A 25,429-nucleotide genomic window follows, 5' to 3' on the forward strand; every position below is an offset into this window, starting at 1 on the left:
TCACTGATACGGGGGCTCTCGTTGTGGCTTGACCTTGGAGGCTCACCTGGCCGACGTGTTTTCAGCCCAGAGGAATGTAAGATAATTCCTGCCGTTAAGACGGGGTCAGAATGTGTGGGTGAGGTGAAGATTGAGGCGAACAGGCCCGTAGGTGTCCAGTGCCAGGAGAGAGGAAAGACAGGACCTCTGTGCTGAGGTCAGCCAGGTGCAGACTTGCTAACTCACACTGTGCAAGCAGGAGCAAAAAGGAACCGTGTCAACAGCTCCACAAATCTCCCAAACAATCCTAAAAGCATAATTCTCAAAGCTGACCATCTTTTGTCAGCAGAATCCCATTTTTTAAGTGAAAATTAAGCTGGAGAAAGGTCACAAAGGGTCCAATTTCAGAGGATCCTGCTAATCTGACCCACTCTGGAGAAGATCACCTATAGAAGCAGGAATGAAAGGAATGCTGGGAGCTGAAGTGGATCTGACTATCACTCCTGCGGAGCACACATCATCCCTCTGTCCTTATTAACAGCAGCCGCACATTACTAGCAGAGACATACTATATTTCAAAGGGGAGAGCTTTATTTGGGCTTAAAGTTAATACAATGTGGTGTTCAGCCTTCACCCCACAGACCCGCTGCTATCGGCTGAGTGTTTATGTGTGCAGAAGAACATTCTGTGGCCACTGTACCCGGTTATTAGATTTAATGACGGCAATTTTCTGTTCTCATCTATGATACTTAGGTTAATACAAAGGGTGGCCCCGCTGCTCTGTTTCCTCATGCAGGGCCATAAACACAAATAAAAACAATGGGACGTAATCCAGCTGCATATTGAAAACGCGGAGACCAATTAGGATAAAAGTATCGTTGACATATTGTGATGCATGTTCATAATCAGTTTATATTACTGTAGACAAGACAGGTTAATTATGTCTCAATACATCTTAAAGCTTTGCAGTGTCCTATTGACAATCTGAGTGAATTACATATGTTGATATTTACGTCATCTTTCCCTGACGGTGACATCCCAGCAATGATGCATCTTTTGATGGCCACTCTGACAGCAGACGCTCAGATGGATCACGTCCGTCTGAGTCTTCTTTTAAGGTCTCAATGCTTCAAGATCCTGGATCCAGCTCTCGGTCAGCTCACATTCGTCCAGCAGACTAAGTAACTGCTCCTCAGTGAGGTCTGGTGACTCGTTCTGCAGGAAGACACAAACATAATGTATGCGTGATTTCGAAAATATACACATGATTTTAGACTGTAGGGTTAAATGCATATAAAACCAAAGTGTGAAGTGAGGAATACGTGCAGATGTGCGTGCACACAGAAACCCAGTTAGTAGCAACCAATCAGAAACGTAGAGTAGGCAGCATCAAGGTCACATGTCCCCTTACACTACTGAAGTGATGACAGAATATTTTTCAGCTTGATATCTTCCAAATGTTTCCTTCCTAAATGTGTTTCCATTACTAACACCCTTCGCTAGACTTTAAACTCAGTTCTTGACAAATCCAGACTATCTATTGTATTAATGCATGACCTGTGATAACAGCGGCAGTTTATAATACTACACCTCACTGCTGCAGCTGTACCCTGTGCCTAGTTGGAAGCTGTCCGGGAAAAAAACACTTCCAGTTGGATATAACTGTTGTTTTTGTACTGATAAGTCAGACTCCTCACAGGCAGCCTTCTGGGAGTGTATGTGAGTTCAAGGAGGGAAGCCAACCTTTTGAAAACTGGGTTATGATGAAAAGGGCTCGGAATTTAAATAAATGTCGATATCTATTCATAGAAGTGATGTGTTATCTGGCAACTGTAATGTCTGATCTCAAATCAAAAATGATTTGGCTATGTAAACTTTCAATTCCTTTATCATAATAATAAGGTGACACATGACTCATTTACTATGCACGAGTGCTCGCAGACAGTTGCCATCTCTTGGTGTGAGAATGCTGTACTTTGTTTAGACAGCTGGAAGTCACCATTTGATTTGTTCCAATGATAGCAACTCATTACGTTTCATGACATGAGTATTATCCCAAAACCGTGTCCAGGAAAGCCAGACGGTAAATCTCCGGCCTGAATAGTAATCGCTGTCATCATTCTCTCAGTGTGTGCACTCATGTTAATAACTGTCATCTTACACTGAAGAGAATATCTCTGGTCTCAAAGAAGGGATGTCCTGATCCAGTTATTCTGTCCCTGATCCTGATGCCACCCTTACGGAGGTATTAAATGTTCACACATATTATCACCTTATGAAGTCAATATAGCTCCTCCTGACACTCCATCTGACAAAGTCCAACATTAATGCTCCTTTTAGCTCCGTTTTGGTCTCTACCAACTCCCGAGGAAAACGTGTGGCTCTTTAGTTGCTAAATGCTCCATTATGTTCACTAGATAATTGCTAACTTATGTGTCAGTTGTTTGGTGCTGGGGAGTAGGAGTGTTTATCACAGCCTTTTGCAAAAAAACAGCTGTCTGCTGTGGCTGTGCTAAGCAAAGCTAACAAGTTAAGCTTGGTACAAAAGGGGAAAGTGCAGGGAAACAGCTGACTAGTTTTATCTTGTTTTTACACAGATTAAACAAACAAGATATGAAGTGAAGTGAGAGTTATAGATGGGTGTCAGATGATTTGTTACCTTTGGACAGAATAACACTAGCTGTTTCCATTCATGCTAAACTAAGCTAACTGGCTGCTGGATCTAGCTTCATATTTAGTGTTCAGACCCGAGAGTGGTGTCGTTCATCAGATCAGATCAAAATTCCTCAAACTGTCACTTTATACATTTATACATATTTTGTTACATGCTACAGCAGCCAAGTGCAAACCTGTAATCAAATTTGGGTGTCAGAAAAATTAGAGCTTGCATCACAGTGTGACCCGTCTCAGGCACTCTGTCCTGAGACAGAGAGATAATTATGCTCATGCAGTTGTTTTCACCTCTTCCCCACATCCCGCTGAGTCACTCTGGACAAAATCACATTCCTGTGTCTCATCTATCCCCACTAGCTGAGGCTAATACTCTTCATCGATCATCTGTATTCCTCCTCTGACCAGCCACACAGACCACCCTCTGAAACTCTGCAGCCCCTCAACAGGACCCAGTTGCTGATATACATCTCTACCAGACAATCCTGTCCATGTTCAAAGTGTAATGACACCCCCTAGGTCATGGCAGGTTGGGCCATGTTACTCATTTGTGACCCCTGCAATTACCCAGACGCTGCACATCATCTCCTACCTATAGACAGGAGACCACAGGCACCATGGACACATTCCAGCCTCTATGCCTCCTGCAGCACTGCATGTTTTTGTCCTTTGACATGCATGTAGTAAGAGACATGGCCCCTTTGCCTGTGGACTTGACCTTCACCTCTAAAGAGTGGCGGGAGATGAATAAAGGCCATTATATATGGCATGTGTTTAGTTTTGTGCATGCATGTAATGATATGGATAAACTAGTCCTACACTTGGTAGGTTTATGGATACACTGGACTTCCTTTCCATGTTTATTCTCCAGGAGGTTTTAATAGGTATGATTGACATAGAGGAAAAAATGATTTGCTTGGAATGGCAACTGTAACATAAATTTGCACAAATATAAGTGAGCCATTACTGCAACTTGAGACATTAGGCAAAGGAAAATTCACTGATCAATTACAGGCAGTCAGTGTTCACGAATGGGGCAATAAAAACGTGCCCCACTGGCTGGAGTATTAATGGCCAAAAAATGCCTTTAACCAGCACCAGCCGTCTTGGACATGGGAACTACAATTTAGACTTTACTACAGAGAGGAGAGAAACATAGATGGCAGAGTGGAGCAGTTTTTTTTACTGCTGTGACAAAATGCTGTGACTCTTTAAAAGTATCTGACCTCAGGTGCCCTCAAAACTAAAGAGGCCAAGGGTGTCTGTGGGTGACCGATATGTGTTTTCCTGTCTGTCTGACTGTCTGCCTACTCTCCACACAGCCTGTTAAACCAAAGTGTTACAGAAACGTCAGCTCTTCACAGTCAAAGGCTTCTCAGCAGACACCACATCCATTTCAGTAAGCATCAGAATAAAGAGCTGAGAATAAAGGAGAGCTTTCCAAAGAAAACACATGATGTGTTTGGTTGAAGTGGTTCCGAAGAGTAGCCTTCTTCCACTGAGTTATCACTGAGACAGGAACAACAGTGTTGAGCCTGGTTGGAAGTTTGTAAACACAGCATTTTTATCAGACTGATTCCATATGGAAGCGGATGAGCAGAGTGGGAGATGATAAAACTTGTGTCAAAACTGGACAAGCTTCTGTTTTGAAACTTCCAAGTGTGGCTTTTGTGCAAACATGCATTTAGCACACTGAGAAAGAGGATATAAATACATAATGTTTACTTTGTTTTTTTGTTTTTTGTCAAAGGAAGCGTGCAGTTGCAGCTGCTACACTTGGTTTACACTTTACGTTTTGGAGTTATTCCAAGACATACGTCCTCTGGCATAAACATGTGAAATATAAGCTGGAGGTGGAGAATCTATAGATTGGTTTAACACTGACAATTCCTATGGGGAAAGTTGGGGGGGGTTAGACAGCTCTATGGAAAGACAGTATACTATCACCTAAGTTATACTCACAATACTAAGAAATATCAATGGAAGAATGGCATTTACTGACACTTCATACATATTCATTAGGATGACCTGTTAAAACGCACTCACTACCTGCTTCCCTGCTGCTCAGAGAGTTGCTGTGCACATTTCGACTGATTTGAGACGGAACAACAACTCATCAGCGAGGACATGGGCCTGACACATTATTAGATCATTTTATTACGATTCACACAGCTGATAAGAGCAGCTTTGACCTTAGAAACATTGGTTGCCTTTCATTCTTACAAAAGATTTGCATCGTTCACAACTGACTCATCAGGAAAGTCTTGGAGAAGATAAAGTTAGAGTCAAAGAAATCCTCAAGCCCTATATGTCTGATAGTTATAGTCAGAACGCCAGCATTACTGCTCCACACATCTCACACTGCTTTTGCTCTCCCACCTGCTATCCAGGCCTAGCAGGCTTTAGAGTATCTGTCTCAGTCTGGCCTGTAGCCACACAAAACCATGTGTAGAGAAAGTAAGTGTAAGGGAAAACCTCTTTCACTTTGACTTTGTGCACTGCCATTTGTCACTTCATTCCCCCTCCTTGTGGATTTGAATAGCAGCAGCAGCGGTGTCGGTGAGTTCACTGTGCTGTTTGCCCTCCAGACAGGGGAGTCCCGTTCCTTTCCCAACAAACAACAGCAGGGTGGGTGAACCGCTAACCTCTGGTAAAAGATCAAGCTTCTTGGCCACTCTCCTGTATCAGTTTCACACCTGGAGATGAGTCTGACAAAGCCAAAATTGTTCCTGCCCTCCAGCTATCTGCCTCGAAATGGACCACCACCTCTGTACAGCCCACTGTTGGCTCCTGTACACACAGGGTGCAGAACCGGTTTACCACAAGTGTGGGCTGCTCAACTTTCAAGGTCACTGACTTCAGTCACATACCTCAGCTTTATCGGCCACAGACCCGGGGGCCACTTCTCCACTAATATAGGAGGAAGAATTCTATTCATTGCACTCTATGTGCTCCCATTCAACTCACTACGCCCATTTTCTGCTGTAGTGCACCACTGACATCACTGTGAAGGCATCAACGTTAGAAAAAAACAACAAGTTTGTCAAATGCCAGACAATGTGGATGGTGAACACCCACTCAGAGACTCACAGTAGACATTGTTTACAGAAATATGTCCAAAAACAGCTTTATTCTCCTTTGATGGAAAAATATGGTGTAAAAACTGCATCATCATCATTTTCTTGAGATGAAAATTCAAATTTAAGTTTTAGATTTTTGAGATGAATCTAAACTTTTTTAGGAGAGGTTTAACAACAACAGTCTTCGGTGCCGCAGCATATGGAGTGGTTTACATCTCTCTATACGCAATTAACATCATTATAACAAAAAACGTCTACGGCCATGATTATTCAAGAAAAGCAGACTACTGTGGAGAACCCCTTTTGTCAAGCTGTCTCTATTTCAGGAGATCATAAAGTAGCAAAGAGCGTAACAAGCCAAAGGCTAACAGCCAGTAGCCATGAAAGAGAATCCCCTTTCTTCATGGCCCGTCTTTCCTGCCAAATCTGACCAGCCTCGGTAGTTTCACAACTGCAGGAGTTGGCACAACAATGGGGCTCAGCAAAGCCTGAACAGTGAACAGATTCAGGCCAATGCAGACCTGTCATGAGTGTGTGTTCATCTAATAACCTGCTCTGCTCCTCTTACTTAATTCTATTTACAAGTTGTATTCAGATATTTTTGTATCATTCTAGGATGCCATAGTTACTTTTTGTGGTTTTAATATAACTTTTATCATCCAACAACACATTACATAGCTAAGAAGTTAGTTCAAGAATTGAAAACTAAATATATTGTATTCTAAATGTGCTTAAAGCTAGTGTAGAGACATAAATCTGGACAGATGTTGTATTAATTCCATCAGAGATGAAAAACTGTTATTTTCACAAAAAATGTGGATTTACAGTGATGTAATCTCCCAAAATCCGATTCTTGAAATCAGATAAAATGCCTTCAATTGTGGCTGGTCCAAAACATATGGCAACGCTGTTGCACAAAAAGCATATAAAGCATATAAAGAGAAACTGTTTGATGATGTTGACCTGATTAGACCAAGTCTCCCTGCTGGAAGCAACCTGCCTTAGTGTAAATGTTGGGATTGTCCTTCCTTTCGTAGTTGATCTAGGAATGAAGCCAAATGAGGTTGCAGGAAAACGAGGACTGGATAAGCAAGTGATCACAGATTTAACTCTAAAGAGCTGAAAAAAACACGTTGAACTTATGTTAACTCCTCTTTCGGGAAATGTTTTCTTCTTTGAGTTACACTATAATTCCTGTTCATCATTAACAGAGAACAATGACGGCCATACTGAAAGTACACAGACAAATATTATGAACAGCGGACAGAATAATGGAAAATCAAAGGTGAGAGGAGAGATTCTTTGGCAAAGCGTTGAATTTCACTGGAATAGGAGGGTTATTCGGATTGAGAGAAAGGAGAAGGAGAGATGACGCACAAAATTACAAGTCTCAGATCTGAATCCAACGCAACACAGCTTTTGGTTAAATAAATCACTGTAAAAAGGTAAATCAAGGAGATCTCCAGTCAAACACATGAGTTCTTAACATCACACACTGGAATCAATCAAACTGAAGTAGAGCAGAGAATCTGTACTCACCGCTACAGTAGGTAGTACACCCCAGCGGCAGGCCAGAAAATAAACATAGATCAACATACTTCCCATCTGGAGGGAAAACATCTAATATCCAATCCATCCTGACATAGTCATCTTCTTACGTTAGCTTCCCTCTCTGGAATTCAATGTTCATTTCCTAACTCGTCATCATTAAGTAGACTCTACTTCTTAAAAAGGTTTGACAGACAAAGAAACAAATAGGAATATCTAGGCCACCGGGTGGGTTTCATAGCTTACATACTCATTTTGGACTAGATTCTAAAAATCATTCCAAATGAATGAATGATATTACCTCATAGGAGGCAGTATTAGTGGTTCACTGTTGATGAACTGGGGCTACGTATGCTAAAAGGGGGACTACTAAAGCCAAAGAATAATTGAAATGCTTCAGATACAAAGTTCTTAGTATTTTAATTCAAATACAAATGCTACTACTTCAAAGAATAATTTAGTATTTAGGGAAATACATGTATTTGTTTGCTTGCCTGGGGTTAAATAAGAAGGTTGATACCACTCGCTTGCCCGTGTGTTATGTATGGAGCTGGAACCAGGAGGCCATTAGCTTAGCTTAGCCTTATTTCTGTGTGCACAGATGAAATACAACATATTGATTAGGTGGAGGTGTTGGTAGACATATTTTTGAAGTTTGAAAAGAGCCAGACCAGCTGTTTCCCCTTGCTCCCACTCTTTATACTAAGCTAAACTAACCACCTCTTGGCTCTCACTCTGTATTTACTGTACCGACGTAAGAGCACCAATCAATCTTCTCATCTAACTCTCAAAAGAAGGACGTACATTTTAATAGTAAAGTATTGGTAGAATTTTGAGGAACACTTGCTTCATCTTAAAAGATGGTGGCCTTCGTTGAATTGCTCTGATTTTCACTTAATTGCTCAATACAACACTACAAAAGATGAATTCTTTCCATAAATCGATCTCCTCTCAGTTATCATGCTCTTATAAATGACCAAAGAACTAAGTACAAAGCTTGCAGAGTTGATACACACCAAAAGTCTGTGAGAAGAAGTTTGAGTTACGGATGTTACACAAATTAACTTTATGAGTATACTGCAGCTGTGTGAAACTGTTTAAGCATGCCCTCCCAGACAAATTCCATACAAATAAATCTTTTCTAACCACAAAACAAGCCCGGTGGCACTAAGAATATACACAGTGAGTGTGCTGTATACATTGCAGACATTCGCTTGGTTCGTTTATTAGTGACAGTATATAAAATGCAGTGACACACAGCTAAATGTAAAGACTGTCTAGCTACACCAGTAGTTAAGTGACTAGTGGTTTTGATGTTTTGTGATCAAAATGAGAGAACGGTTTCCTAAAATGGAGCTTAATAAGCAAAAAAATTCCATTTATGCCTCCTTAATTAGAGCAGGAGTAGGTTTGGGTTGCATGGCACGGTGCTTTGTTTGATGTAAGGGTGTGGCTGCCACATAATGTTTTTACTACCTCACTGTCTGTGAGCAAGAGGGGGATCTTTTATGTTTAAATTAGGCATTTATACATCATGTTGTGGTTCATCCGTGTGAGAACTGACGTGTTGGCGAAGTAAAAGCAGCAGCGCCGTGAGGAAGCAAACAGGTAGTTTTGTTGCACAAGACCGGGAGAAGCTTCACATTTGAACAATGATGAAGTCCTTTCGCACAAAATTTAAAGTCATAAATGTCAGAAGAAGCAGAAATCAGCGCTATCCACCTTTGTTCTTCTTACATTCCTGTGTTGTGCCTTTAGCTACAGGGTTTGGGGAAAGAGGTCTGCTGGTTGTAACTCTGCAGAGGCTCCTAAAAGCAGACAGAGCTGAATGGTTTCTAGGGAGCACTGTGGACATCAAATCTCAGCAACAATTGCTAGAGAGCAATGAAACACTGTGGAGGACAAAAGGCAATCAGTGGAGTAAATGACCATCCTCGGCCTCTGATCAAAACATGGGTGCAAAGCAAAGAAGAGAAAGACATCCAGCATCAGCACTGAAAACAAATGTGAGTCAAAACGTGCAGTTTACTTTACTGCAAACTGTGATACAAAGTGAGAGAAGGAAAATGGAGAAAAAATATGGGCCTGCAGAGACACAAATAATGCATGATTTCATATTCCCCTTGTGAGAATGACTGAAAATGAGCTGTGTGCTTGTAATAATTTGTCACATACGTGTCTGCCACTAGAAGCTCCAAGGAGTGTTATAATGCACAGCACAGACAGTGTATGGATGTAAGTGCTTGTGTGAATTGTGTGTGTGTGTGTGTGTGTGTGTGTGTGGGTGATTGAACATAGCTGCTTTGAACTCACAGTCATCTCTTGGCCCTGGCCCAGGATCTCCAGCTGCTGTTGGATCTCTTGAAGCCGCCTCTCCTGCCCTCTCCTCTCCTTTATATCCTGCAGGACCTTCTCTCCTGGCTGCGGGTCCCCGCTGCACTTTGAGCCAACCTCTGAGCCACGGCCCTGACACACAACAGACATGACCGGTTCTCATGGGGAGCAAACAACTCATCTCACATGTGGGCGTGCTTGGGTGCTCTCCTAGAGCTGCACTTCATTCCATTTAAATGGGGGTCAAACCCATATTAAAGTTCATCACAATTCATTTATGGTAAAGTTTTCCATTCCTCCAAAATTCTTGAGTTACAGTATGGTTATCTCTGCTCAAATGTAATCACTGTGCTAGGCCCTAAAAATGTGGAGTTGCACGCCAATAGTTCTTTTCTGCTTTTTACAGACACCACAGTGTAAAATCAGCCATCATTATTAAACCTGAGAAAGTTCAACACCTCGGCTACAGTCCACACGGGGTCCAACATAAATGACACATTTATGGCATCCACGTGCGCTGGGTTGACGTAATGAACCGCAAGCTGCCTTCAAAGCAAACTCTGAAAAAGGATCAAGAAGAAATGGGTGAGTCATGCCTGGAGGACCATCCACAGAGAGCTGATAGGTGAGAGGCTTGTCTTTCTGACCACAGGACGGATCTTTTTCATTGTCATCCCATTCAAATGACACATGATGTCAAATATTTAAACAGGTCGTAATTCTTTGCGGATACTGAAACCCTACGCTACGATGGAGGACTAGTTTCTGCAGATGTAGTGCGGTGAAGATTGGGTGCTGGAAAGCTAGCGTAGTTGTGGAACGGGTGGAAAAACATGGTAAGATGAACAATACTGTAGACACTGACCAGTGACTGACCTGTGTTAGGGTCATGTTTTGACCTCTAAAAATACACAGCCTCTCTCTAAAAGCAGCAGCTAGGCTTAAAGATTGTTGGTTCTGAGAGGATGCTGCCAACCGCAGGGCTGTTTTGGAGTGTTAGTCCAGCACCGTGTGGTTGAAATCTCCATCTCTCTTGGTTAGCCTGGATGCCAGGCAGGCGTATGCATGATCTAATAATGTTGAAATTGATGGATATTTCATAAAATGTCGACATCTCAATAGGGACCAGTGTACTGTGAAATGGTAGGTTACTGGAGACAGTGGGATCTAGCAGAAATTGTGAACTCAAAACCTGAGTTACTAAATCTATTATGACACATTTATGATAGGATGTAATCTTAGTTAAACCCAGGGTAGGAAGGGAGTTCAGTCAAGTTCAGCCAGTATGTTGAGAAAAATGAATGAATGCCTCTGCCCTTGCCTTGTTAAGAAGAAAAACAGACATGCTTACTCAACAAATATCACATATTACATTCATACAGATATTAGACAACTGTCTGGAACCGGTACGACTTTTATATCTAAATCTTGGCAAGAATATTCTAAGACTTTTCCCAATTGTGTGTGGCCTCACCTACCATTGCCCTCTGTCTATGTCTATAGGGAAATAATGACAGCTTCTATGTGAAGCCTCTTTTTAAGTGGTCGTTACTGGAGCCCTTTGGTTAAGCCTCCCTCGTCCAGACTACAAAAGCCAGGACCACTACGGGATCAGACTCCTGTCATGCACCAGAGTGAGAAATACAACATTCCAACCAGGAAAAATAAAAATTAAAGTCTAGCTTTACCACCGTCCTCACACCACTAAATGCATGTTTCTAAAAAAGCCCAAATCTTTGGGAGAAACAGTTTATTTAATTTGGAAACGACCGCTGCCCTATTTTTCAAGAACTATAGACTGCAAACTTTAAAATTGTTTGCAGGGCTTAGGGATGATAAAGCTATCACTGGCCAAAGTCTGAATTAATTTGGCACATGTGTCACATATTTTCTAATTAAACCAATTCTCTGTGGCTAATTAACACCCTATGAATTCTGGTTAGCGTAACAGTTCATTGTCCCTTTGTGTAAACATTTGACCCTAATTACAACAAAGATAGATGGTCCTTAAATTACACATCATCTGCCCTGGCTTTCACTGCCTTGTTGTATCACTGTCTTGGACCCTGATTTTCCTCTTTGTAGTAGCAATCTGTATCAGCTTAATTATAACAAAGGAAAATCAAACAAAGCTTGGAGGTTTTCATAGTTTTTACATACAATACTACTACGGAGCCAAGTGACACCTCACAGCCTTCTTTAAGTCCAAAGATTCCCTTTTCTGTCTTCTACTGAAACCAGTAAGGAGATGTTTTCACAATGCTGTTCATGGGGTCAAAATCATTTAACTCCACTCTTAAGGCATTTTAACACAGGAGGCATTCCAGCTGTGTTCAAGGTTCATCTGCACATAATAGTTCTCGTGTTTGAGCATAAAACAGGTTTGATGAGATGAGATTGAAATACTGTATGTGAACATGTAGTTGCTTTGACAAGTGATAGTTGAAAGCTGTGTGAGAAGTGTTAAAGTGACACACGGTTGATTTTCAGTTTCATTAAAGACTCTTCAGCCTATAGCTTATTATTTGCCGTACTTTGTCTACAGTGTTTCTGAATATATAAGCGATTAGGCAGGAAATAATAAATGAGTGATGATAAACACGTTTAGATCCATTTCCAAGGCTTTGGCAAGGGTAAACAGCACATTGGTGTCTTGTGCCAGTCAAACTGTCGTCATGATTCACTTCTTTCAGAAGACTGGGGGAATAATGTTTCTTGACCTTAATAGACTCCAGAGATTGTTCTAATACATTACAGTATTTGTGTTTCTCCAGCAATGTGTGAGGTTAGACTGAGTGACTTCCAAACTGAGCAGGGGAGAGAGACCGGGGATCATCTTATCTGAGCATCAGCAAAATGCTGGTAATTGGCTCCTTTTGGAGTAGCCACTTGACATGCAGCTGAAGACCTCAGATAATCAGGTCACCCATCAGAGTCACAAGGCCGCTGGGAGGCCACAGAGCTCTAGACTTTGTTTTCGTGAAGTATAAAAGACATGTCAAACATGGTAATCTTTTAAGAGAAAAGTATGTCAGCCTATCGATGGAATGTCAATGAGTTGATGTAAAGCGCAGCATTGTAAATGCAGCGTATTATGCTGCCTGCCAGGTTCACCTTGAATGCAGGATAACTGTTATTACAAAAGAGAAAAGACTCATCCGTGCATGATGTAACAACTCCTGAGAAGCTGTCCTTATGGTTCAGATCATGCTTTCCCACAAAAAGAACAATTTGCCAATTGCCATAAGTAAAACCAAAATCAGTGGTCATTTGTAGTACTTTCAGACGGCTAAAGCACGCATTTCACAGTGATGTCCTCTCATCAGCTGTATCATTTCAAATAGAAGTAATGCATTCCACCCTGAGGTTGTCAAGTGTTAAACAGCTGCAGAGGTTGATGGTTTTATGTTTATAATTCAAAACAAATCTTGGATGCCTAACATTCAAAAATACTGAGTGTGCTATGTTCCCATTAACATATAATCATAGGAACACATAATCATATCCCGTCATAACAAAACTAACTAAAACATTGTTACACAATGGAGGGAGCCACTGACGTTAGTAGCCAGGGGCCTCTTCTCTGCTCCACGGTGGGTTACATCTGTGGTGCCATTTTGCCAAATACAACAGCTGAATCCTCTCATGTAGACACATTCTCAGATACATGTTCTAAACAGCAAGAAAACAGGAAAAATGTCAAGGTCACCCTTATGTAGAAGTGTGTATCATATACTACGCCCACTGTTCGCCTCAGGTTCCTTCTTAGATTGGAATTAGGTGTTTAGGAGGCCAGTAACTGCTGAGAGTGCTTGACGACCCCGTTCACACATTTAAGACAAGCTGAACAGAGACAGCATGTTCTGAGGCAGCTAATCCAAGGAAGTGTCAACACTAAAATCTTAAACGCTACTGCGTATTCCAAACAAAGGCATTCATTCAACGTGTCCTCTTTTCAGTTCTTCAACTTCTTTATGCTTTTTTCAAACTAGCTAAGTCCAAAAACAGACAGAAAAGCTACACATCGTAGGAAGGAAAACAGAGGCCTCAGAGGCAAACATGATGCAAAGAGTTAATAACAACAATAAACCAACAAAGGAAAAACCACTCAGTTGGTTTTTCCTTGCAAAACACTTACGTGATGTGGACACTAGCCCATATTTCAAACAGCAGTTTGGTTTAGCATGCAGAAGCCACAAAGTGGCTCATTGGCCTTGACTGTGAGGGCTTTTGTTATATTAAAAATGTCTGTCAGTCACATTAAGTCACTCAGTCATTAAAAATCAGGCTACTTTAAGTAATGACAATAGCGTGTTTCTGTTATCAATTATCAATTTATTTGGTGGTTTCATCAATAGTCCAGCAATGATTCCTATCTTTTAAAAGATTATGACTGAGGCTCTGATTCAAATCCACAGTATTTTCATTTTGTAATTTTGTAGTTAGTGGTAGTGTGGTGTTGCTCTGATGTGCATTACTTTGAAAATCCATTCCATTTATGCTTTTCAATACTACGTAATACGCTACAATACGGTTCCAGCTGCAGCTTAGAAAACATTATGAATCTAACACTGTGTCAACAAAAAGTGAACATTATAAGCTTCACAAAAAGATTCACCTGATTAGTGGTAACTAAGTGTAAGTCCTTATGACGACGTTTGGCTACACATGGCAAGAGGACAGTGCTTTCACGATGAAAGGGTGCCAGCCATGCTGACTCACCTAGAGATGACTGGTGTTGGTCAGAACAGCCCGTTCCTTTCTTTCTCTCTCTCTGTGCCTGTGTGTGTCTCTCTCTATCTCTGTCTCTCAGCAAATCTGTAGTATAGTAGGAGCTCTGGCTGTGCCACGTGGACCCAGGCTACCTGCCAAGGCCTGTCCACATGCCTTGCCACGAGCGCTCCCTGTGAGAGCTGTTCGGAAGCTATGGCTGAGAGTCTCTTGACTTCTCCCTTTTCCTCATATTTCTTTCTCAGACTGACATTTTACCCAGCTATGACCTGTCTGAGGCAGAGGTACTGTAGCACAGATGTCGGCCATACATGTTATATACCTAGGTGCATGCAGAATCTTAGGTTAGCGAGGTAATACATAAAAATGCTTTTGGCCATGCAACACACAACTTTCACTAAGGTATCATTTAACTCTTCACACCGTAACTCCTTCCCCTCCACAGGAAAGTTAGACCACAAATCAGTCTAATACTGCTCCATGAGAGACCATGTGAGGGTTTGTATATCACCATCTAAAAAATGTCCCAGATATGAAATTTGTTTGCATCCAAGTTGTCTTTTTCCCCTCCAGAGGTCATGTTTTTACATCAGTATTTGGATCTGTGGTAGATGACTTGGTGATTGCTTAACATTCCTGAAGTATTAGAAGATTCACTTGAGGGTCATCTGGACTTTATACTTCTTTTTTTTTTCAGAACTGAGAACTGAGGGTGGTCTGGAGTAATCACTGTTGCACAGATCAAAACCTCCTGTTGCGGCTTATGATCAAAAACGCATATTGAATTTGATACTGGGTCAAAATAGTCACACCGCCCGTGTGTTCTCTGTATCTTAGCATCATCTGAAGATCAATCAAAGGTTGAAAAATGTTTGATCCATTTAAAGTTTTCACTGTTCTGGTTGTAGAACAAAATCTTATATTTCTGATCTCTCCAAATCATTGTAAGTACCTCAGTCTATGGCTTTTACTGTGTCCAACAGACTCCAAGCACCTTCTCCACCCAGCATCTCTTTGCTAATACAAAATTATTTTGGTGTTTGCCAAATAATGACACAGACAGAACAAATTTGAACAAAGAGCTTAAGAAGCAGACCATGTTAAATATTTATCAGAAGCATCTGGAGGGAAGAAATGTCCAAGCATCTTTTTGCACTTCATGGCCCCCAGTGTCACATGCTGTGTATCGTCAAGCACAATATGTGACCTAGATTTCAGCTGCTAAAAGTCATAGGGAGGTGGTGCTTTTTCAAGTGTGAGAGATAAAATATAGGGCTGTGTGCATTGTCAGTGTGATGCTTAAAAAAATAGTCTGCAAGCTAACAGCTGGCATGGCTGTGTCCAAAAATTGCGAACATTTTGCTCAAGTTATAACATTTTCAACTGGACAAATGCCAACTTCAGCAACGTATTAAAATACACAGAATAGTCGGTTGCGATAATACTCTAAATTGCTTTTATGTTGTTTAATTTGGATCATAGGGACAGGAGATTAGAGATTATTTTAAGTATTGTTTATTGTTAGTGTTGTTGTTACTGAATCATCCACTATAGAGTCTCATAATGAGTGGAACAGTCGAAAGTTAAATCTCAACCATGGCAGGGAAAAAACCTCTCTAAACCACTTAACACAACTGCTGCTGTGGATAACACCAGTGGGAGAGGCGTTTATAAGAAGACAATAAAATGGGTCTCATAGGAATTATAGGGTGGGGAAAGGGTGTGGAGTCTATTCTTTTTAGCCAAGATAACCTTGTGAAAATACCCAAGCATGCCACAAACCTGACATCTCAGTTCTCCCCATGCAGCTGTAGAGATACTCCTGCAGACTATGTAAGCCACAAAGGCTGCAAAAGATGATACTATGATTTAAAGGCTTTTCATATTTCCAAACATTTAAATTAAAATGAGTAAATCTCAATGTTTTCATGCTAATAATAAAAAAAAACACATCCGTGCACTGCTAAGTTGATCCATGCTGAGTGATGGACTTCAGCCACTGGTAGGGAATAAAATATTGTCACATCAGTTTCTGTTGTGAATTAGAATATTTTCAATATTTCACCGGGGATATGAACATTGTATTCCAGAGAGGACAGTTTCTTCCTCGGGACAGACAATAATATGTGTTTTCCTGCTGTCATCGCTATTAAAGAGAAACACATTGTTCTGGTTTGGGTTTTTTTTTTAAACTTTCTCGCTCTGGCTTTATTTTTTGTCACATTTCTGAACATTCAGACAATGTGAAGGTCAGCTGGTGTCCTGACTTTCTATCATGAATACAGCTTACATTTGATGATGTAAAATAAGAGCTAACCTACATTTCATACGAATGTAACATGACCAAAGCTTTTCCACATCTGTTTAATTACATGACCGGGCCGAACAGGATAAATTTGCTAACTATCTGCCGACCGCATTGTGTTGGTCAAAAGGGCGTTTGCTGCCCAAAACTCTGCTCTCTCACTTAACATTCACTGTACTTAAAATCATGGGTGCTCATCAGCAACCACACAATGTGACTAAGTGACCTCATGGTCTTACATCAAAATATAGCCAACCGATACACAACAGAAAACACAGCTGGAGTTACTAAGCACACACAGAGGAGGAGTTGAAGCCCTGTTGATTGGGGGAGGGATCCGATGTAGTCAGATATAGTGGGACAGTGACTGAGAACCATACTGTGTAATGCCATTTATTAATTTTCATTGTAACCACACTTTCCAAAAAAAATAAACCCACATTTGACAGAATAACTTGTGTCATTCACACACAAACACTAACACACCCATGTCACCAAACACCCAACAGCAGCTAATTCTCATGACAGAACCCCCCCACTTCTGGCTTCAAACTGTGGGTGGTGCAGGCATTACCACACAGTGGTACAGTAGGAGGGGTGCACTGTACATTAATTCTATGTGCCAACAGATGGCTTTAATGACAGAAAGGCTATTTTGGCCAAAGCCTGGGAAGAGGGGAGAAAATGAAGAACGCCAAAGCCAAAGGAGAAATGCCGTCATAAGCACAATATTGACAGCAATCAAAGAAAACACTGTTCAAAGATTTGGTTTGTAGCTACCTGACCTTTTTTCCCTATCATCAGATATCATCAAAAAGGAGCCAGAGGCAAAGAACACAAAGCTTTTTCTCATTGAGGCTTTTACCATGACTCACAGTGTGACCATATGATGAGTGATACCACACTTCCACCAATACTGATCCTGTGGTTTGTGGCATTATGACATGGATTATTCCATGCCTTATCATTCAGTCAGTACAGTTAAATGTGCACCTGCCACTGCACTGCCTTATAGATACAGACAGAGAAAGAACGCTGCAGCAAATAGCTGGTCCCAGCGCAGTGATGTGTGCTTTATCGCTACACATGCAAGTCTAAAACCTAGAATCCACAGGTGACCACCCCAAAGACATTTTCTTCTTTTTTTTTCCTGTGCAAAAATGTACAAAGTACACTTTCATACATTTTTGTACAAAAATGTACTGTACAAGTAGATGATTGGCTGAAAAATATGGGTTACTGGTCTTCCTAGCCAGCATACAGTAGGCTTTACTGTAGATGCAGTAAGCCTTTCTGCATGTGAAAGGGAAAGCCTTGTTCCTTTTCTGGAGCTGGCACTCCTTTACCTCCACCGGCTCTGTAATTAGGTTCTGATGGGGGGCTGACTCTCCCCTGCGGCAGTATCCCTGCCGGTGCCAGGCCTCACAGGCTGTATCCACCCTTGCAGGCTCAAGTGGAGGCAGAGACTCCTAAGGTGACTGCACAGGAATGTCAGGACGGCTTCTTCCTCAGAATATCAATCAAGACTTATTGGGGAAAAGTGCCGCCAAGTTCTGAAGTCACAGATTCAAGCCGTGACTGATCCTGTATGAGCGAGTGCTCACTGGGGAGAGGTGAATAACTCCCTCTCTTCCATGTAAAACGTGACAGATGATCAATCTAACAACAAGAGAAAACAAGAGACAAACGCAGAAAGCTAGGGTGTGATTTAGTGTCACAGGGAAAAACTGTTTCAGTGATGTGGAAACAGAGATATGATGGTCTTGTACGGTACATTAGACACTGTCTAGTAGGCAAACAAGCAGGTACTTGCTTCACCATCCAAATGGTTTCAGTTAGAAAGTAGTATCGGAGCAAGCTACTGAGAAGAAAGGTAACCGCAAAACAAAAGCATATTTACTTTTATGACCACCTTTAGGATTTATGAGCACTGATGTGGAATGACTGGCCCAGAAAGAGATTTACAGTCAGTGCAGTCTATCTTTAATATTCTGTATGCCACAATAGTAAGGTTGAGGAAACGGTTTCTTTTCAAGCCATACAGTTGTGGTATTCACCAACTTTTCATTTTTTATTTCATACGCTGCATGAAAAACACTAAAATACAGTGAATTTACAATTTGTGCGCCATGCAACCGACCTAAAGGTGAGTCATCTGGAGTTACTTGAGAGACAAATGCTTTGTATCATTGTTTAATTCATATTTTACATCATTTGAAAAGGAAGGCCTGCATTAGCCATTTCAGCACTAATGGAGAGCAGATGATGGATGGATGACGGGGAGTTTTGCTTTCCCAAAAACTCTTTTAACCAGGCAAGATGATTAAAGGGTGGGAACGGTTCGGGGGGTAGGTCACACAAAGTGACACACCCAGCTGCCCAGTAATATCACCGTTTTGTACGATTGGCCAAAAGTCCACTTGGCATCATGCAGGGAGAGCGTAAGGGAGTTGTCATGGGAGTCTGACTTAAAACAACAGTCAGTCAGAGTTATCGAGGAACAACAGTGTTTCGCTCATTCACCCTTCACATCACTTTGGCCATTACCACTAGCGGAAATATCAGTTTAGAAAATTTGGGAGTTTCCAGTGGCAGTAAGTCATGTCTTCATCTCAACACTCCCCACAGTTTGCCTATTGATCATGTACTCACCAACTAATGGTTTCAGCTGTGCATGTAATGGACAGTTTTGCACACCACTTTGATCATAATCGAATTTTCAAACTACCTTCAACTCAAGACAATGGAAATGTTGAGAATCGGTATCTTTTAAACACAGCAGGGCACAGCAGAAATGGCCTGAGTGCTTTGACTTCAAAAACTTAATTTTACTGCCATTTCCTTACAACATCAGATCAATGACTGAGTACATTTACAGTGGGAAAGTGAAATAAATAGGCCAGCAACATAAATATTCTGGACTTTATGACATAGATCATGGGCTATTCCAGCACTGGGGTTAAAGTACTGCAGTTTTTCCTTGTCTATGTCCAATAGTGATAGTAGAAAAGGGCACCCTAGGTTCTTCAAAACTGTGTTGTAAAGTTTTTATGACTTCAGAAACATCATTTTCCTCTGACAGTCTATGCAAGTGATGAGCATGCCATCTGGCCTTTAAAATACAGTGAGATAAGGTCCTGTGATAACTCACTGAGCTCATGTCTAGGAGCAGTCCCAAACTCCAGAACAAGGCCTGGAAAATTCTTACATTTATAAATATCTGTTAAGTTGGTTCTCTGCTGTCTGATGTAGTAGTGATGTACAGATCACAGTGCAAAGCCAGACAATTTACAGTATCTAAAGGATGTGCATTCCATATAAACATGCATTGAATCACAAAAAACACTTCACACTAAGACTAAATGGACAAAAACTGAACGTGTTACAATAAAATATTATATCAATCAATCAAGGCTTGTGTAAAGCACAAGAGGCTTTACAGTACGGCCTTCATATGGAAATATGGAAAAGTGGATGGAAAAATGAGGCAACCCTCAGTTCCGAATTACAGCAGCTTACAAAAGTCTATTTTTCCCCCTCTTACAAATAGGGGTGTGACTCCCTGAGGGTCAATAACAAAAGATTTTACAAGATGCTTCCATCGATGCCATGCTGAGCTGACCTAGTAATAAGACTTGATGACCTCATCTCAGTGCAGTGCTGGGTTGTGTCTAAAGGTGATAATGGTTCTCTATATAAACGATATAATCCCATGTAGACAGTAGTGCCGTTGGATACATACCTGGGACATGCTAATGTCTGTGTATGAGCTTTGCGCTGAGAGAAATTCTTCGACAGGAAGCAGAAGGCGGATTTTGGAGTCAATGTCATTCAGCTGCTCCAGGTCAGAGGGCTCTGGGGTGTAACCCTGGTCTATCAGGACTGACACGGCCCACATATCCTCCTAGAAGACAGCAGTCCATGGAATAAGTCGTAGAGTTCAGGGAACAAGCCTGCCTCATTTTGCGTTGAAGTCAGGCACCGATAAACATGATCTATCTACTGCTTATTTAGCAACTTTGTGACAGTGAGGCACTAGTCTGACTGCAGCAGGCGGTATTCACTGCTGGAAGATGAACAGGGTGCTGATCACTCTTCTCCATGCTGCATGCTAACTATATAGTCAAATGCCTATTCCTAACAGTGGTCATCTATCCCAGTTTATATCCTATGGGAAACAGTGGGAGGGTTGTGAACTCCTAAGAGAATGCAGGAGGGCTTTCATGCCTAAGCTGTAGCCTGTGAACACAGTGAGCGAGAGCTGACGAAAACTGGCAGAAGACAATAGCAAACATAGGGTCTGTCAACTTGGTGGAACAGACAAACAAAATTTTGCTAATGAGATCAACCAATTCATATGACAATGATTTGTGTTTTTCATATTTACAGATCTAATCTGATCCAGACTGAAACCCCATTTACACCAGTACACCAGTGACTGATATACATAAACAAAGCGGCACAAACAATGATAAATAAATAAATAAATAAATAGAGACTTAGATGAGAAGATTGATACCACGTTTGCACATATTAATTAAACAAGACATATGGTGGCAATTAGTGAATTTTAGAGGTGCCATATTAGAGGGATTTTGTTACCTTTGGCCAGAGGTAGTCTAGCTGATCCCCCTCTTTCCAGCCTTTATGCTAAGCTACGTTAAGATAATCATCACCTGGCTCTAGTTTCGTATTTAGCACGAGATAAGCTAAGATAATTTGGTGTTGACCAATTAGCTCATCTTAGCAAATAAGTGTATTACAAATGCCGAAAGCATGGAATATTTTTTACAGCATCAAAATAGATAAACGGTCGATGTCAGTAAAAGAGATTACATCCACTACTGCTGCACAAAAAGGTTCTAGTATTAATGACTGCTACTGTTTACAGCCTATGCAAAAGTGAGGAGCTTCTTAGGACAGGAGTCAGTAATATCAAAAAAGTGTGTGAGGCTAACAGCAGCAGCTTGTGGTAGATGTGTCTTGGGGGATCCTGCCAAGAACTGGGTGAGGTCTTCAAACTAAAGACACATCACTGCCAAAGTCATGGTGACATAAATATTGTGCTTGCTCCGTTATAACCATTCATGATAGCATGTCTTCGCAATAACAGGAAGTCGTTCCTCCTGCCAATAAAAAAATCCAGAGCATCTGTACTCCCCTCAGTTTGGTATCTGCCACCACAATTACTGCAGTATTGTTCTAAAAGTCAAGGCAAACATCATAAATAGAGCAGCGAGTCATAAAAAAAAAAAAAAATCCTGGCAAGCTGTCCCACGGATGCAGAGCTGTCGGGGTCAAGCTAAATGGAACCGTATGTGAAAGGTAAGTATGTTCCCTCTTGGTTTCCCAACAGACTTCATCCCATCTGACTTCAAACTGGCCTCACAGCTGCCAAAGGGGCTATTAAAGCAAATTAAACCTGGAAAAAACATTTGAAGTTAGGACTGTGTAGGTGGGTTCACAGTGAAATAGTCTACTGTTCCAGGAGGCACAGGGTCTCAGATGAAGCATCAAAGAAAAACAAGAGGTCTCTTGGCTCTCTGCTCTATCAGCACACCCTCACTGTGAGTGCAACTGTAGCTTATAATGGGGCTATAGGAACGATCTCGAGCTTGGCAGGAACACCACAGAGGGAATGGTTATGAAAATGTGATAATAAGTTGAATCCATAACATGCGGCATTCCATGTGAACTGCATATGGCACTTGACATCTGGTTCATAATCTGAACTGCTTTGAGGAGACAGAAGCTTCTGCCCAGAGGCCGTCTCAGCTGCCAAGCAGTCATCAAAACATGGATATCTGACCAGTGTTATTCTGCGGTTACTCAATGTGTTTAATAATGCCACTGGAAAGGCTAAATGTTAAATAATGATACACATTCCAACAAATTAGATCATGACAGAAACATTTTCTAATTACAGAGATTGTATTAAAAGGCTGTGACCATGACAATGGAATCAATATTTGCTTTTTGTAAATAATAAACACTATTTTTAAGTGAATATAAGCTCTAAGTGTTGGTAGCAGAAGCAATGGATGGGATCACCTGCTGAAAGACTTGTGGACATAAGGGGGAATTATTAAGGAACTTGGATAAGAGAGGCTCACCCACTGCATATGTTGTCTGTTAGGGCTTCATGTCAGCCTACCTCGCCGTCTGTGCCTCTGGCACTATCCTCTTCCTCTTCGTCTACTTCACGGAGGAGTTCGGCCAGACGGTCTTTCTCTGCCTGGGTCAAAAGCATTTGGTACCCCTCACCAGTCACTAGCTAATACATTACATAAAGTTTAAGAAAGAGAAGAAAGAGAAATCAAAAACAGCATTAGCATACCATTTCTATTAGGCTTTATAGGCTTAAAAATATGTCTTCTTCTTGAACTAGAGACAAATATTTTCCCCACTGGAAAAACAAACAGTTGAGAGACTTGCTCCAAGTCATACGATATACCCCAGCACTGCATTTGGCCCGACGTGAACTTTGACATACCTCAATGTTTCTCTTGACAAAGTCCCTCTGTTTATTCTTGCCTTTAGAAGCTCCACAGTGGTTGCCTTCAAATTGCTCTTCCACAGTCTCCTCATGGCCTATTTCAAATGATTCTGTCGAGCTGTCTGGCCTATTTTCACCTGTCAGGAAAGCCACACTTTAGAGTCCAGGAGGTAAATATTGAAAAAATAAGTCAGAGCTCTAATAATACCCATTTGCCAAATCTGACAGAAAAATCACAGAGTATCTATGGAAGTCATTTTTCAACCGTGAGTTCTATTATCTGAATCCATGTGATCAAGGAGTTTGCAGCTGCCTAAATAATCTTGGGACAGCGTGAAAACTAAACAATTTGTACAAAATTAGACTACTCTAATATAGCCCTGCAAGGTGGCATTGTGGGTTGAAAGAGCATGCTTCAAGTAAACTATAAGAGGTTCAGGCCACCATGATAACAAGAAACCGGCTTAAGTGTCTCTGCACAGAGCAGCACAATGAATTCCTCACAGTCTGGGCTGCTGTTTTGAGGGGAAAATGAGATTTTTTTTTCCATAGGGGATCTATATCATAAAAAGCTACAAGATCTTGATCAGGAAATTGTTCATGAGATGCATTACAGGCGAACTGTTATGCATTCACGTCTGGAAAACTGCTGTAATATCTGAGTACGTTTACGACTGTCTGCATCAGCCTACTATGAAGTGGGAAAACAACCACTTTGAGTTTCCTGAGCTCATGGCGCCATCAAGTGTACAATTTATGAAGTAAAATTGATAACATTGTTTTTCAGCCAACAGAGACATCCATCCATCGTCTATACAGCTTACCCTTAAGGGTCACAGGGAGGCTGGGGCCAATCCCAGCTGACATTGGGTGAGAGGCTGGATACACCCTGGACTGGTCGCCACAGAGACGGACAACCATTCATGCTCAGACGCACACCTACAGGCAGTTTAGTGTCACCAATTAACCTAACCTGCATGTCTTTGGACTGTGGGAGGAAGCCAGAGTACCTTCGCAAGCACTGGGAGAACATGCAAACTCTACTCAGAAATGTTCAAGGTTCAAACCACAAACCTTCCCAGCACTAACCCCTATGGAGATATGCCTTTTGCATTATGCATTCTCTGTCATGTTTGATTTTCACTCACTCACTTTGCTCCACGTATTGTCTGTCTCTGTTTTGCTCGCAGTCGGGAACCTGGGTTTCAAACACGAGCACAAAGTCGTCGTCCTCCTCGTCTGTCCCTTTAAGATATAAACATAATTAAAGATGCCTCACAGTGACTGTGTGTACTAAATGTTTCAACACTGCTGCTCATCTGTATACTGTTGCCATGCTTACCAGCGGGTGCTTCCAGAGCCAAAAACAACCTTGTGTTCAAAGCTTCATGGGCACATTCACAGTGACCTTCAGGTTTACCCTGCTGCAGAAAAAATCCACAGTATATAATATCACACCGAAAGTGACAGTGACTACTTTTTCAAAATCAAAAAACAACACTGGTTTAGTGAACTGATCATGTGAGTACAGTGAATACAAAGACCGTGTGTACCAGGAGCTCTTGCCAGAGTTTTGCTTGAAGTTCTTTTCTGTGACGCTTCACTTCTTTTTCTCTGCAGATCTTTGCAGACAGTATTTCATCAAGACGTCTCATTTCCTCAAAGGCGCTCTGTAGTTTGGGATCTTCATTCTCTTCATCAGTAACATCGAGGTGACCCTGACCTAAAAGATGCACAAGTATTATCCACCATGTGGGGTAACTTCATTAAAACGGGACCATCCTATATCTTAGTGTACTAGTGTTACTCCATTGTAAAGAAGTCTGAACTACCTTTGTCTGGACCTCTGGCTGTGGAGATGATTATAGTTTCTTCGGAGCTGCTCTGTATCTACGAGGAAATTGTATTCTGAAGTCACTGGATGATATCAGTTTTTGTCAGCCAGTAATCATGAATGTTGTAATGTATCGTTTTGACCAAATTACCTGAATATCAGCAGCGTCGTTGGGCAGAACAACAAGGGAAAATGCAGCTGCAGGACAAATTCTGTCACTGTGAGGCAATGACACGCTCGACACACGGCTACCTGTTTGCTCACTCGATGCAGGTCGGGAAATGTCGTCTAAACTGCCTCTGATAATCTCCATAGTGTGATTTCCTTAAACTGTCTCTCAACAACACGGTGTTGGCAGTTATTATTAAATAGCTTTTGGCTAAGTAATACCACCTGTTAACATAAACTTCCCAAACTTCCGCCCTCTTTCGGTAACCAGGGACGCAAACATT

At 41.4% G+C, this 25,429-nt stretch overlaps 1 protein-coding gene across 1 annotated transcript; it reads right to left on the bottom strand.

The window, feature by feature from the left end:
• Positions 1-973: 973 nt before the first annotated feature.
• On the bottom strand, positions 974-25,388 carry fsip1 (fibrous sheath interacting protein 1). The gene is made up of 10 exons (XM_070841752.1): positions 25,129-25,388; positions 24,976-25,033; positions 24,697-24,866; positions 24,486-24,567; positions 24,296-24,388; positions 23,141-23,280; positions 22,802-22,921; positions 20,390-20,551; positions 9,591-9,743; positions 974-1,194 (listed from the first exon to the last, which is right to left on the bottom strand). Exons 1-10 carry the CDS (start codon positions 25,288-25,290, stop codon positions 1,093-1,095), a joined length of 1,242 nt encoding a protein of 413 aa, XP_070697853.1. The 5' UTR covers positions 25,291-25,388; the 3' UTR covers positions 974-1,092.
• Positions 25,389-25,429: the final 41 nt, after the last annotated feature.

The sequence above is a fragment of the Pempheris klunzingeri genome, chromosome 13 (assembly GCF_042242105.1).
Source record: "Pempheris klunzingeri isolate RE-2024b chromosome 13, fPemKlu1.hap1, whole genome shotgun sequence".
In the NCBI taxonomy this organism is placed as follows: domain Eukaryota; kingdom Metazoa; phylum Chordata; class Actinopteri; order Acropomatiformes; family Pempheridae; genus Pempheris; species Pempheris klunzingeri.